This window comes from Athene noctua, chromosome 2 (assembly GCF_965140245.1).
Source record: "Athene noctua chromosome 2, bAthNoc1.hap1.1, whole genome shotgun sequence".
Lineage (NCBI taxonomy): Eukaryota > Metazoa > Chordata > Aves > Strigiformes > Strigidae > Athene > Athene noctua.
The window spans coordinates 133,497,706-133,513,955 of NC_134038.1; the positions used below are offsets into that span (position 1 = coordinate 133,497,706).

The window sequence follows — 16,250 nt, forward strand, 5'->3', positions numbered from 1 at the left end:
AACAGAAAAAGCAACAGTATGATTTGTAGATTCATCTTATATTTGACACCCAAAGAATCAAAGTAATCTGTAAACTGACATTATTAAAATAACTTTTTAACATTTTGGTATTTATTCTGATCATTATGCAGAGAAAATACTTCTGTAATCCAAGGTTTGAAATTAACTTCAAACTGCTCATTTTGCAACAGACTCAGCAATACTGTTGATAACATGAACATGATTTCATTCAAGGCAGAATATGACTAAATGTTGACATTACTGGGTCACAGATGGACAGAAAATCTTGAAAACCAAAGCAAAATACTCACTACCACAGATGCCTTGAATTTCCATTCCCGTAGGATCACAGGTCTGTGGTTTTCTATCTGAAACAACTATAAATTTTTATTAAATTGTATATTCACACACATAGAGAGTACGTATACCAATGCTCTTATAGATTATGGCCCAATGTTAAAAATACACCAAATATCACAAGACACTAACTGAAGTGTTAATTAACAGAACAGAAGAAATCTTGTCATCTGATCCATATACAATTATGGTAGCAGTTGGTACAAAGCCTTGCGTTGGAAATCACAAGTGGATTGGCAACAGCTAGGAGGAAGCATATGAACATTCTACCACCTCTACACCTTTTACTGCGGATGTACTCAGCCAATACTTATGGATGATTTTAGTGAGTAAAAAGGAATTATACTGTTCTCTTGAACATATATTTCTTCCCTAAATCTACATCTGAATGTTTATTCATTAACTGTAACACTGGACAGCCAAGTTCAGTGTAGACCTGCTTTGAAGAAAAATCATCTCTCCTGCAGGGGCCTAAAAAAAAGTGGTTGTGAACTGCTATTTTTTTGGTGTTTTGAATGTTATTTTTAAAAAGTGGAACTTTGATTAAACATGAAAATACCAGTGCATTTGTAACAGTAGAAAGAGATTAGTCACTCCACTCAAACTAAGTCAAAAGAGCAGCAGCAACACTGAAACCCCATTCATCATAAAGAAGGAAGAGCAGATTTTCATGTTGCATGCTTCAGTGATGCAACATTTGAATTTCTCAGCATGTAGAGGATAGACTCTTTGAAAATCTGCATCAACTGTTTACAGGTATCAAGTGTTAAAGAGAAAACACAGCACACATGGTAACCTAGATACAAAAAGCTGCACAAGAGTACACTGCGCTTTGGATGAAAACATCATCTTAAACGAGGGCTTTTAAAATCAAAATGTGTTTCAGATTTACAGTATTCAACAGAGCCAAACCAGAGTTATGTTTTTTGCCTACTTTGTTTTGAGGCAGTAAAAATTTACTAGCTCGCTGCCTATGGTTTTTATATCCTCCTTCCTCTTCATAGAGCCATCATCCAAAGTAAATGTAAAGTCCTATAGTGCAGGAGTTCTTCATTGCTTCATGCATGCTGAAATGTCCCATTTCTGGCATTTTTCTTCTGACAATAAACCCCTGGAGAATGCCTTAACAATTGGACCTAAAGGTATAACGATGGACCAATAAAGCAGCAGAAAACCCACTTATAGTTTTGCTATTAAACTTTTGAAAGCCATCAGTAATAGAGAACATGACTTAGAGCAATACAGTATATGACGCATAAAAATATTGCTAGTATTTTCACAACAGTGTTATATGAGCTAATAAAAATTTCCTACTACACTAATTCGTCACTATTTCACAATATTTATAACTGTAAGGATTTAACCATGCCTTCCTTAAGTTATATAAAACATCTGGCACGAATAATGAAATACTGAAGTTTTGAGCTGTGAGCACCAATACGCTTTTGCAGCACAAGGGTCAAAGACAATGTGACACACTGCCAAAGGACTACAGTTCTTTCTCATAGTACTGATAAAGTTTGTATCAGCAGAGCATTTCTGTGTTGAATTTTCTTCTTGCAACAACGTGTATACTCTCCAGAAAGATGCCAAGAAAAATATTCCTAATGACACTAAACAATAATTGATATAAATACAGTTTGATCAAGTTCTTAAGCAAGATTTACTCTGACATGTAATTCTGTGCATATTCAGTAATGAGGACTTGCACAGTATGAGTGCCACTGTAGGTACTCTCAATTTTTACTTACAGGTGTGTCTTATATGTCTACCTCATTATAGGGAAAATTTAAATTCTTAAGTTTATGGACTCTGAACAATACTTGAGTGTTAAATGCAAGTTTAAAAGGGGTGGTGTGAACCCACATTACCATACCAAATCATTTTTCTATCGTCTCAATATTAAAAGTAAGGATTGCAAGAAATTTTATCATGTGTAACTTTTTCCAAACATTTTTGCTTAGCCAAATATCAGAGAAACACACTTACTTATAAACACACACACTTAGTTGAGTTAGAGCATGCATTTTCTCACCTTCTGCACAATACCCCATGCATCCTTGGGTGGGCTGCAGTAAGTAAACAAAGAAATCTCCACAGTTCCTCACACTGACAGGGATTCGGAAAAGACAGCAGTCTTTTGAAGTGCTGAAGAAAAACTGCCATGTAGCACAAGCTGTTAACTGTTTGATCTCACCAGGTCGAGGCATGGATTCTGACTCCCTCAAAGACAACCAGACCGGGGCTTGAGTACCACAGTGATTCACCTTCAGCACCAGAGAAAATCACCAGAAAATGGTTAATGCTATATCAAACTGTTGCCGTGCTTCAATGAGAGGTACATATGTATTCAATTAGTTTCCTGCATGAGCTTTCAGCAAAGTTTAGACAGTATAACTGAAGGTTTGCTTACTTTCCTCCTCAAGGTTGAATATAAATATACACAAAAGAGACTTACATCCTTCTTTGAGTCTAATGAATTTGTGTTTCTAAAGACAGGATATAATTTAGTGCCTGAAGAACTTAACTGGGAGCCACACCTGAGTGTTTTGCCCTCAAAACCTAACAGTTGTGTTACGGCTTAGTGAGTTACCCTGTACCTGTTAACCTACAGTAAATGACTACGTGAATGCTATCAAAGCACAGCAAATACAGGGTAGAACACACATACACTGAATATCAACGAAAGATGCTAAAGCTGACACATTTTATCTGCTCTTTGCCAAGGAAACACTTAGCTAACCTCCTGGATTTCTTCTAAGAGATGTGGCCAACTGATGCAAAGTTATTGACTTGCAGTCTAGCAAGACACCTGACAAGCCTGTTCTATTTCTTTATTTGTTTATTTAGAAATAGATATACAACAACCACAGTGACTTTGTAGCAACCCTAAATGCTTTAGTGTCTACAAAGCAGTGGGCTTCACAAGGTCTGTGGTTCAGATAATGATTCAAGGGGTGATTTAGGAGGGCTGTTGGACCCTCTCTCAGTAACAAAAGCCTTGTTCAGTGCTCCTCCTCAGGGAATCAGAAGTATGATGTGGAAGTCTCCTTGATCCCTCACCACTGTGGATACATGAGGTCTTCAGGTTAAGGAAGCTGTCATGCAGGTCACCACAGTAGTGCCAATCATGGTAATGGAAGTGTAAGTCTGATTTAGCAGACAGCAAAGTTTACCAGTGGAGTACAGAAAAATGAACCCTGAGAAAAGGAGACAAAGAAGGAATCTGGTCCATGGGTTATCAGAATGAGTTAAAGATCACCTCCTGTTTTTCATGGGCTACAGAACGCAAACTGAAGAGAAACACCTAGAAGGACACAGTGTGTTAAAACCAGTAATTGGAAAATATTTACATGAAAACTATAAATCTGAAATTGTGGTATTTTAAGAATCTCTTCTCCTTTATACATCACCTCAAGTATTCCTTTCTTTGACCTGGTAGTGAAACAAGGTCTTAGATTATCCTGTCTTTAGACCTCTTGGTCTAAAGACTAGTGCAGACTAATTGACCAATTACCCATCTCAAAAGCACACATTTCTTTCTTAATCTAGAATATCTGAGCCCACCATCAATCCATCAGACAGACAGAATTAATGAGAAGTAGACAGAAATGGGACGGATTGTTTAACAGAGTCTGAACCTTTGACAAGGATTAAATATAGCTATAATAAAAGTTCTCCTAAAGGGAAAGAAAGGAGGAAACTTCCCAAACAAGACATCCATCTCAGTTTGGTTTTAATGTTTTGACTTTGATATTTCAAAATAAATGTCTTGTTTTTGTCAACTGATGCAAAGAAGCAGATGTCAATGCATAAATTTCATTTGCTGAGTAAGTTTTGAATCAATCTCTTTCCAACTGTAATTATCTGGACTCCTCTGTATTAGGATGGTAGCCTATTTTTAGCAAGTATCTACTAAGCACTGAGAACTTTGGTCAGATTTCTAAAAATGACCTGAGTCATCTTGCTAGTCTAACCTCTGTTCTAAAAAACACTTTTTTTTCCCCTTGGTTTATCATGCTGGTTGTTTGCACAAAAGTACCCATTTTGAGAAAATATAACTAGTTAATTAATTTGCTTGTATTAAATCTAACTGAAAGCAAGTCCTTCAAAAATCATACTTTTTGCTATCTTTTTGCAGTACAAAAGCCAGGTAACAGTACCCTCTTCAATGCAACCCTCCGAGTCCTTGAGTCACCTGCACATTAAAGGTACTTCAGTGGCTTTATACGGCTGCAAAGATTTACTAAAAAATAAATAAGAGGGGATGCTATAAACTCATTTTCATTTTATTACTATGTTTTAACTGTTTGGTATTCCTTTAAAAGTGTTTCATTGTTAGGCTTTTCTTTCCTTTTTTTTTTTTTTTTTCTTAAGAGACTGTGACCAGGCAATTCAATTAATTTAAAAAATCATGGTAAAATATTCTAATTACTTTTTTTTTTTAAACAAGGAAATGCTTTAAAATAGGAAACTACAAAGATATATTGCCTTAGAATATAACAATTACAGACATGTGGGCACATGCCAAAATAAATCATTACAAGTCTAAAGTATTATATATTCAAAGTAATTCTTGAGTCTTAGGGGACTTCCAGATGACAAGGCAACTAATCTGCAGTTAGCTCAAGACATTTTAGGGGTAATCTCTTCTCTCTAAAATGATCCCTTTAAAAGCTCCACAATTACTGGATTCATGTGGCTGCAAGTCTTTACACCCCTTTCACACGGCCTTCCTAACAGACCGACCATTACACAGTCGCAGCTTTACAACACATCCCTGCTACTCTGCCACAAAGAAAACCTTCTTCAGCAGTGACTACAAATGATGGGTTTTGAGCGCTCCAAAAAGGATGTAATTTATCATCCTCTGCTACTGCCCATTCAGTGTAAAATTTTCAATGCTTAAGACTCAGTTGACCAGTTAACACATTTTAAAGTATTTGAGTATTCAGAGGTAATAGGTACTCTTTACTCCTCCACATCAGTCTCCATAACTGTATTCTTTTTTTATACCTATACTACTGACAAATTCTTAAGAAAAAAATACATATTTCTCACAATCAAATGAGTTGTAACAATACCTCCACGCACTTGGTCGGCATCTCAGCATGCTTATCAAAGATCATAAAGCGATACCATCCTGGTGTTAAGGAATGGTCACATATTAAATCCTGAATAGCTGATTGCTGGAGGTGGGATGAATCAAAATCAACGCTTCGGTAAGGGCTCTGCAGAATCTGATGTCCACCAGGAGAGCATTCAAGAACTGTGGAGCAAGAGTATTTTGTGTATCAAGACTGAATGCCTAACAAGTATGTCAGAGAAGATGTCAAGTATTTTTAACAAGAAAATAAGGATATATCACAGTAAGATGTGAAGCTACTTTTACTGAAAAACATATTGAAGTCTTAGTAACAACAACAAATAGGTAATTAACACTCTAAAACTTAATAAATTCATCATGTGGCAACTTTACCTTCCTTAAGTGGACAATAAATGCAAATTAATAACCACATTAGGCATTTACCCTAGATATAAAAGGACTACGTTTTTATTTTCTCTCTGGATTTTGACTTTCTAGTTTCACTGATATTTATGAAACCTAACAACCTGAATAAATGGGGTATCAGATATACGAGAAGATCAAAATCTTACCTCAAGAGGAGTAAGGATTATCCAAAAGTGTTTTGTAAATAGGCTACCACTTTACAGGGTTCCTATGCACAAAATGAAGAATTCTCTCAAACAGGTGAGAGGTAGTTGCAGATCACAGCAAAAGTATGTATGGAAATGAGTAGATACTTAGTTACATATTTTAAGTCAATCTGCATGACGGACATGCTAAATTTTACTAAAGTAAATACTGACAAACTTTTTGGACATTTAAGTGACCTTGTGGCCTCAGGAAAAATCTCAAAATTTCTGATAGCTAAAATGAAAAATGGGAATCTGAAGAAGTCTTTGCAACATTTTTTTTTTTTAATGCAGACTCATTCAGAAATAAAGCAGAATGCCAGAATTTCTGAGTCTGATCCAGCAGCTGAGTTGACTCCTCTTAAAGACAGTAACAATAAAAGTTCTGGCTGAGGGCGTATTTGCATGCAATGTACTAAATGGCCATTCTTGCTCAGGAATGTGCTTGGGAAGTGAAAGTAAGGGAAAATAAAGTAAGAGAATGTCTATAAAAAATTAACATTTAAAATAAACCTATCTGTTTACCTTGCTTTTAAAAATGGATACCAACTGATGCTGGTTGTGAATGGAATTTCAGATTATACTGAATCACACAGTTAATCTTACTTCTTGCCTCTACTATGCTACTAACGAATTAAAAAAATGCATCTGTAAGCAAAGCTGTATAATCTTACATTTTTAATATTAACACTCTGATGTTCAGTTTTTGCTCCCAGGTTTCTTTGTATTTGTCCCATATTTTGCATGGTGTAATTGTGTCAGTGCTGGCAAACACATTTTGGTTCAAATCATGCAGTAACGCACTATCTTCCACATTTCTCATGTCATTGTCCAGATAACCACAATTATAAAACAGTTTCAAAATTAGGTAATTCCCCTCCTTTAGATGGAGAAGATGCTCCAGTGAAAGAACAAGCTTCATCTCTTTCAAGCACAGTATGAGAATCCTATAGTCTTTCAAAGACTAAATATTTAATCTGGTATGGCTTTAGGCTACCCAGGCAGGTAACGTAGCTTTATCTTCTGTCCTCTAAGGGCAGATGGAAGCCAGTGTGATTGACTGTGCCACCACTGTGCTTCTAAGTTGCTTGTAGTAGCCTTTAGGCTATTGGTGTCCATACAAGTTGACCTCACTGAGAATTTATCCTTCATTGCAATTTGAAGAAAAACCCTTGAAGAATCACAGGTCAGTCATGTGTGTTATTGAAATGTTTTCCAAGCAAGCTACAGCACAGGCAGTTTACGAACCATGGTGAAAGTTTCTTCCTGACTTCTATTTTTTATTGGAATTCTCCCTTTCATACAGAACCCTCATTAGTTTTCTTTCCTGTAACTGAATCGAAACGATTAATATCTGTTACCTTTTCCATTAATAAATCAAGCTAGACATGAGACAAGTCTTTATTTTCTTTTCCTCCACAGTTTAATTAGATCATCGTTTCATAGATCTTTAAAACAGCTGACTGTACTCACTTGTAATAGGGTTATAAATCCTAATAAAGATCAAATTATACATTTCTTATTATTATGCACATCACTTTAAAATGTCACACAGCTCTTCGTGTATTCTTTCCTCCTTTTTAGAAGTATGCTAATATTTCCATATTTATTGCTTGGAAATCTCATGTCGTGTAACACTGGTTGATTCTTTTTTTTTGTTTGTTACTTTTCCTCACCCATTCTGCGAAACAACTGAAAATAACTGCCATCAACAATAATACCAAATATTTTATTACACATCTGAGTGTAACTGAAGTGCTGCCTAACTCTAGCAACAGCAGAAACAAATAGAAGTATCGTATTTATAGACACATACACAAGAAATTAATATTGTGTTCTCTGTGAAAAAGTTACCCCTGCAGACCACATCTGCTCAAATCATAGGCATTTGAGAGTTGGCTAAATTTTCCACTGAAATCATGATTTCCTTATTCAGGACGGATAAAAAAATAATTTTGGTATAAGCATTTTTTCAAATTTCCTTCTCAGAACGATGAATACCAACTTTGCCGTAATGCCCCAGAAAAGCTTTGTCTGTGTCTAACACCCAGCAATTTTCAGCCCAATGAGTCGAGTCTGACAAAATAATAAGGAACTGAAAACAGGGTCTGATAACTTGGAAGTGCCAAGGAAGATTACCTACAGGGCAAGCTGACCTAACAGCTCTGCCTAGTATGGAAGGAACATTAAAGTATGGGAAGATGTACGTGCTACTGTTGACTTCACTTCATCCACAATCACAAAAAATTCTGACATGTTCTGACACAAAATGGAAAACCCGTGTTAGTTTTAACAGAATTTACCATTTAGGCATGATTATTCTTCACCAAAATCTTTCCATATATATGGAATTATTCTTTTTAATTATTTCTTTTTAGACTTTTAAATGCATTAGTGATTTAGCAACTTTAATTTTAAATATTTGCCTTAGAATAATGAAAGTCTAATTATAAAACACACAAATGAGGATTAAGACCATGAAATTCAGTCTCCTCTGTCCATTGGTTTACCTAGTGGAGACATGTCTCCATTATGAGGAGAGACTTACTTTTAGGAAGACAAACTCTCCCATTTTGTTTGGAGGTCCAGATACTACATACTATCTGCTGAAAAGCAACCTGTCTTGGGAAAATATGAAGCTGTTTCCCTAAAATTTGAGTTTACTTATTATATTCTGTGCCTCTTTCCACAAACACCCTATAAACTGTGTATGGCTCTCTACTGTTCTTTAAGCAAGGTCTCTGCGTGCCAGGAACAAATTGATTCTGTACTTGCTTTTTCCTGACTGTCTTCAGGATTAATGCAGTGAATTTTGCCTGGATCCATCCCAGACCGACTTGATCCCGAGAAATGTGACCCCTAAGATGGAAAAGAATTCAACTTTTGCAACATCTTAAACACAAGGATAGCACTGTGCTGAGCCTTTTGGGAGAGATACTTTGGGGTTTGTACCATGACTGCCACAAACCGGGCCAGGTAATAGGTACTCTGACCACCACATGTTAACCAAAAGTCAAAGAGGTTCTTGAAATCAACACAGGAGCTAATTTTCCACAAAGAGGTATTTAAGTGACTCCTGGTGACAGCCTCTGAGGCATTCGGGTGGAAAACAAGTTGCACAAAGGCAGGACTGTTCAATTCCCTGTTCACATCTCTGTTCCAATCCTTGTGCAGAGAGGGGCTGATGATTTTCCACCTGCTCGTAACATTTCCAGCATTATGGAGCAGTCAGGGACTGAGGACTGCTGGGTGCAAACCAGAGCAGAGACAGGAAAAGGATCCACTTGTGGATTACAGGCAGGCAAGGGCAGAACAGCAGGACTGGCAACTCAGTTCTCTGGGTATGAATAGCTTATCAGTTTCTATCTCCTGCTGTCCACAGGCCAGGGTCTGGCAAATGAGTACAGATAAGCAAATAGTGCCCTTCACAAGTGCCCACTCTGATCCTGAATGTGCTTTTTCTTGCATCTACTGACTGCAAAGGATGCAGCATATCAACATCCCAAAGCAGAAATTAGAACCAGAACTACATTTAATCCTCACATGTACATGTGGATTTAAACTCTTCCAAAACACTAAAATAGAAAAAAGTTCACTTTTTGGAAGAAGATATCCTGACATAATTATTTAGGGAAATACTTTCAAAGCAAAATATAAAAATGACTGTAACTATTTACCTAAAAGATACCATCTGCTTGTATGAGACATATAAACAGAACACGATCACACAGGTCATAGCAATGACAGTATCACAATGCAACGGGACGGGAATATGAACATTCCTATCCACGGAACAATGAAGAAAACAGAATCAACACACACGCGTTAATACATCTTTATAAGTAACCTTATTGGAATGGGTGTTAAAACACTTTTCAACCACTCACGTCCGCACCCTAAGGGGTGCTTTGTAAAGGTAAAAAACAGTTGCATAACCATCAAAAAATGTAAAGTATATGCTAATAGGATATCTTCTCGTGGTTCTCGATATGATCCACTACTGTATCTACTCTTCATGCGGATTTTCGCCCAGAAATCTGAGACACTACAGACGCGGTTTTTGCAGAGGTTTTGCACAGCCTCTTGCACAGGTGCCAATGCACGCAGGGAAAAAAGGGCGAGGAAGGGAGAGCGGCAGAACCGACATTCCTGGCCTTTGACTTCCACTTGGCGGGTTCTCCCTCAGGTGCCCCGGGCCAGTGACAACTCCCGTTCAGACGCTTCACAGCGTTTAACCTCTCCCCGCGAAACTGGTTCCCTGCCGCCACCCGGCTGGAAAACAAGCGGCGTGCGGGCCGGGGGGAAGGACCTGACCGGAGCCGCTCCCCAGGACCGGCCCGGGGAAGGCTCCCGGCCAGGGCCCACCTCACACCCGGCGGGGCCGAGGGCCGGCGCCGCCCTCGCTCGCCGCAGCACCCTCCCGTCCACCTGCTGCCGGCGATGCCGCCGCCCGCCCGGCCCCGCTGCCCGGCGCGGCGCCGCTTACCTCGCCGGGGCGGCCTCGCCGCCGCCAGACACCCCAGCACGGCCGCGCAGAGCCAGAGGCGGCGGGAGGTGGGGGCGGCCCCCGCCATGGCCCCGCTCCGCTCCGCTCCGCTGTGCCGCCCCGCTGGCCCCGCGGCCGGCGGGCTCCGTCGCGCTGCTCCCGGGCCGGGCGGCGAGTCCGCGCTCTTCTGGCGGCTCCGAGCGCCCAGCCCGCGGCCCAGTGCAGCCCCTCCCTCGGGGGGTGCTCGGCGGGGCCCAGCCCTCCGCCCGCCTCCCTGGCGGGCCCCGGCCCCCGGCCCGGCCCCGACGGGGGTCGCCGGGGAAGGGGAGGGGGGTGCGCGGTGTCTGCGCCGCGTGGCCGGGTGAGCCTGGGCGTCCCCTGCCCGGGGCTCCCGGGCGCAAGTTTTCAGCGAGGAAATAAACGAAGCACTCAGCGACTGCTGTCGGGGGCTTTTGTGAAGATGATTTTCTGTATCCCAGACAGACCCAAAGCCGGTCGGCCTCGTGAATGAGCAACTGTCCTACTGCCCTGTGACGCCTGGTTGTATTTACTTTCTAATCTGAAGTAAAATGCTGAAAAAAAGCCGGTTTCAAATTGTTTGCTGTGAATCCTTTGGGCATTTCCTTCCTTAGGTCACCAAGAGTAATTTATACTTCTGCTGTAGTAATAATTACAACCTGCTGTGTTTGATGCCATTAATGCAGAATGAGTTTAGCAAATATTTAACAGCTTCAAGCACCCAAGTTGTAAGGCTTGCTGGGAGATGCTCCTCTTTAGAAGTGACTAGCGGAGAACGAATCTCAGCGTTTAAGATTTGGCAGTGCTGGTATTTTTTCTTTCTACGCCTGAGGGTGTGCAGGCACTGAACTACTTTGTGCACACCAAAGGTGTACAGCGGTCCCCAGAAACGTTTCACATTCTCTGTAGGATAAGTAGACCTAAATTAAGAAAATAAACGTTGCTGATGCTAAAACACAGCATACTGCTGTCCACAGAACATATGCAAGGGTAAAATGTTCAGCAAAGACTACTTCCAGGAGGTACTGACCTGGGTGGCTCTTTCCAGAGCAGGTTTCCCTGCAGAAGGAGGGATCAGGCCTTGGAGTTGAGGCAGAGACACAGCAGCGTTGTGTCGGTAACCTCGGTCCTCTTTTGCTCACGCCCTCTGAGCCTCATCATTGCAAGCAGCCCAGCTCCATAAGAGCAGCAAGTATTTTTTTAATTGTTCAGTCAACTATCTGGGTTATTTGTTACCAGGTATGATCAACTTTTATCCTGAAAATCTACATATATCCATAATTAGTTTGCATTTTATTTTTTCCCAAAATGCATGTTTATAAAGAAGACAAAAGGAAAGAAAGAAGAATTGTACAAACCAAGTTACAAATTAAGGACCTAGAAAGAGAGACGTGAGAAGCTTTGACAAAATTTAAACATTGAGCTACTTCTTTACCCCCTGCTAGCTATGATGGAGTGTTATTTACAGGAGGATTAACACCTTTCATCATGGATCATGCAGGAGACCAAAAGAGGTGGCAATAACGGCTGGTGGAGTAAAGATACCTTTCATCTTTTCTGCACTGGTTTTCCTCTGCTAGCTCCCTCTGCTGCTATCAGCCTTGTAGTCTCTTACAGAAACAGCCAAGCAACAACATATTGTGGTGAAAAGAGCCAACAGTTTGCCAAAAGTAGTTCTTGGCGCTCACGGTTGTGTCAGTGACAATAAATTTAAGAAAAATGAAAGTAGTTCTAGGGCAGTCTCATGCTTACCATAGGACTATAGGGCTTTACAGCAGGTTGCAATTTCAGAAAGTTTTAGACAGTAATTTACATAGTCCTACTTAAGTAACTCATAGCCTGTGTAAAATCAGTTTGCACTACTGAGAACACCTCTTTCACTAGCAACGGAATATGAAGTCAAACTACAATTTTGTATGTGTATTAAGTACGAGGATGTTTTAGAGGAAAAGCCAAGACTGTTGAATAGAGGAGGAATTTGAGATGCTATAAATGATTATGTAGTCTAAGTCATTACTGTTGTAAACAGTTCAAAGTTTGACCAGAAACACAACACGGGGAGCAATGGTATCAATGCTAGGGAGCATTTACACATTGCAGCACAGAGCAGCATTTCCCAGCGTGGATTTTATGAATGACAATGAAGAAAGAGAGAAGTAAGGTTGGTTTTGAAAATTATTCCAAGGCTAACTTCCAGTTTAGTAATCTCAGTCTGTTCAGCAAAGCTTTAAAATATGTATTTATTTTAAGGTGTACTCTTAAGTTTCATCTATGAATGAACTCACATGTGCAAACTGTGCAAGTCATTTGTTTGAACAAAGCCTGCATAGAAGTGCTTTTTCTGACTCAGAACTGACTTATTAGGGAGGGAGGAGCATAGTGATAAATCAGAGAAAAAAAAGACGTGTTAGATGACAAGGAGCAGGGACTTGGGTGATACTCAAAATAGAGTCATTGCAGAAGTTTAAAAATTCAGATAAAAAGAAGATGGCTCTGCTGATGCTAAGCCATCAGTGCTGTAACTAGATTGTACTGGTTTAATGGTTTGTCTGCATAAGTTTGTGACTGTCCAGCTCCGGTGTGTGCGTATATGTAACAGGAGTCCTAGAAAAACCATGAAAGAGAAAAAAAGAGAACTTTCTCATAAATGCAGACAACATATCAACTTCCTAGTTCGTCTGTCACTTCTACTGCCAACATGCTAGTGTGTTCTCTGTAACAGTGCACCTTAGATCATTAACTTTGTATATATGAAATACACGTTTTATACAATATTTAACAAGATGTTACCTGAAATTGCATGTGGGGGAGCAGTCCAGAGTGGGCAGCAGGCAAGTGGATAGCAGGCTGATTAAAGATAAAGGAGTAATAGCCTTAAGTATTTTAGGTAACTAAATCAGGAAGAACAATCAGCAGTGTTTGCCAAAATGTGCACATTCACAGATAGGTGTGCATAGATGTTCAGGTGTGAACTGGAAATGAGAAACCACCTTTGAGTTTTAAAAGCATTTGGCTCCAGACAAAGCCACAAATGTTTTCTGCAGTTGTATCCAATCTTTAAACTCAAAGGTAAATAAGGGGATCACCTGGAACAAAGGCAGTGCTTGTGGTAGGTTGCTTGGAATAACAGGTAATTAGTGTGAATGCTGGTGAACAAGAGAGGGGAAGCAGAGGTTGAGAGCTGAGGGCAGCAGCTGGGTGGGTGGATGCTGTCCTGAACAATGAATTCTCAGCTCTGACACCTAGGGGTTCTTAGCCAATTAGAGAAGAATCTGATTAAGTTTAAGCTAAAATTGCCCCTATATCTGATTTATTATAAGCCTTTTCTTTCAAACTGTGTAGCTAAGAGTACCAATGGAGGTCTTTCTTAAAGGAATCCTCTCTGCTGTGCCATTAAGCCTGTCTGTACTGTAGCAAGGTAAATCCAAATAAATCCTTTAAACCTATGTTGCTGTCTTTGTTATCTGTGCAGAGATAGAACATGGATGATAACTGCAAATAAAGCTGTGAGCAGAACTTGGAAGCTGGGAGAAATTTCCCTGCAGAGCTTCAAAGGGTTACTGTAGTAATGCCAAGTGTGAATGTTTGGAAAGAGTTACCTTCAGATGGTAACACCCCTCCTGTAAAGAGCAGATGGCTGAGAGATAGCCCACAGCTCTGGGCAGATCCCAAAGCATCAGAGAGGCATGAGTTCTCTTGCACTCACCCTTTAATTTTTTTAGTTTTTCATGTTTTTAAAAATAATTTATTTTCAATTGTGCCCGTTCATGTATGTGAATGGTAAGTGAACTTGTCCTTTCTGAAACAATAAATTGTTAACATTCTTTGTCTAATCTGATCAATACTGTCCTTAAAGTCAAATGCCAATCTTCCCTACAAACTGTGGGTTGTGTGACTTTTAACTTAGCTAAGGTTCATTTGATTTAAAAACGTGGTTTAACAGCTCTGAAACTAATGTCCTGAAACATCACTAAGACACAGGAAGACACACTAAGGCACATTGCCGGTCTCAGTTCAGAATGAGATATTTGGTTCTATCCCACATACCTATCTTTGACACCAAAGAAATAGAAATAGAGAATCAGTAATGGTCATATGCATTTATTTATTTCGGTCATTCTGTGGCTAACATTACAGCATTATGAGAGGTTAAATTTGCTCATGTTTATTCTGCTGACAGCTTTTTCTGGAAACTGCATGGCTTGTGAGTGACATTTGTTTTTCAGAATGCTTTTAAAATTTGTAGAGGGTATTTTTTAAACTGCTATGTAAATGCACTCAGCGTTGACAGTATGTTTAGCTTTCAGAAGTAATGACATCTTCAGTATGTTTTAGCCCCTAATTCTCTTTCATATTTGACCTCTTGTATATACTATATTTGACTTATGTAGTAAAAGACTTCAGTATAAAAATCTACCGTAATTTGGCTTGGATAAGCAGTATGAGGTTTAATATAAATTGTAGAAAATATATCTCCAGGGGTTCTTAAGAGTCAAAGCAAATCAGTGGTAGGCTTTCCGTTAACTTCAATTGTCTTTGGATAAGGTCCTTACTCTTATATGGTTCTCAAGTATTTTTATGTTCTTTATTACATAATGGCTTAAAACTTAACTCAAAGGTCTCTCAGCTGTATTTACTCAGAATGTGCCAGAATATTTTGAATTCTGGGAAGTCCCTTGGAATATTAATGGCATAATCTTTGTTTTACCCATACTGAACTGTGGCACTGACATGTAATTACACTGATCACTTGCGTGTGATACAACTGTCATATTGTTTCTTCTCTTTCTGTCTCCCACAGATTGTTTTTGTGTGTGTACAGCTTAGTAAGTTTCAATTTTTAAAAAGCAGATAAAACAGGGAATTAATTATTTAGCCTTTCTAGAATAAAGATTACTTGAGTAAGGTCCAAAACATTAATCTTGTAGGTAACCACGTACTTCATACACTTAGTCTTACTGACTTCAACCTGTTTGTATTTGAACTACTATTTTTGATATTTGTCAGATAAAAATTAACATTACTGGGAAAAGTATTGAGTAAATTGTATGCTCTACTAAAATGCAGGTGAGAAAAAAATATTCTTAAAATATATAACCTATTCAGATGGTGAACAAATCATGACATATTTTTCTCAAATTCTCAGATTACCTTTGTTAGTACCAAAGGCTTTGGTCCCGTTAAGACTGAAACACATGTTTTATTGAAATCCCTCAAGAAGAAGGTGATTTAAGATCAGACTTCCCACATCCCAGTGCTAAGAGTTATGTTCTTTCTTTCTGCGCCTATCATTTCTCTTCCTAGATTTTCTCTTATATGTGGGACCAGTTCACTAGGTTGTAAGTCAGTAAGATCGCTGAGCAGCCAACTCTGGCTGTGTCCAAATACACACATGGCACCCCGATAAGAGGTATATCCCATCCACACTCAGTGGCTATCTGGTAACACTGAATATACAAATAAATAAACAAACTGTGGCTATCTCGGCAAGGAAAAGATGCATTCACCAAAGCAGAAAAAGCACATTCTTTGGCTTTGTTTTTTGAAGGGGTCTGGTCCCTGACTCAAAGAGAGACTTCACAGCTGAAGATCATAAAAGGAAGGAAGCACATGAGTGGGGTTTCCTCAGCTTTGACTACTGTGCTAAGTTAGCCTGTGTCTTTCCCTAAGCCTTTGGCTTCATTGTAGAGAA

The 16,250-nt window shown here is 39.3% G+C and overlaps 1 protein-coding gene across 1 annotated transcript in view; it reads right to left on the bottom strand.

Moving 5' to 3' along the window:
- The window catches only part of VWDE (von Willebrand factor D and EGF domains), a 40,024-nt gene extending 29,383 nt beyond the window's left edge, over positions 1-10,641 (bottom strand). The window contains exons 1-4 of the mRNA XM_074898020.1: positions 10,541-10,641; positions 5,442-5,626; positions 2,393-2,624; positions 312-377 (exon numbers count right to left, since the gene is read on the bottom strand). Of these exons, the coding sequence (XP_074754121.1) occupies positions 312-377; positions 2,393-2,624; positions 5,442-5,626; positions 10,541-10,628 (571 nt within the window). The 5' untranslated portion in view covers positions 10,629-10,641. The remainder of the gene's footprint in view (positions 1-311; positions 378-2,392; positions 2,625-5,441; positions 5,627-10,540) is intronic.
- Between the last annotated feature and the right edge of the window lie 5,609 nt (positions 10,642-16,250).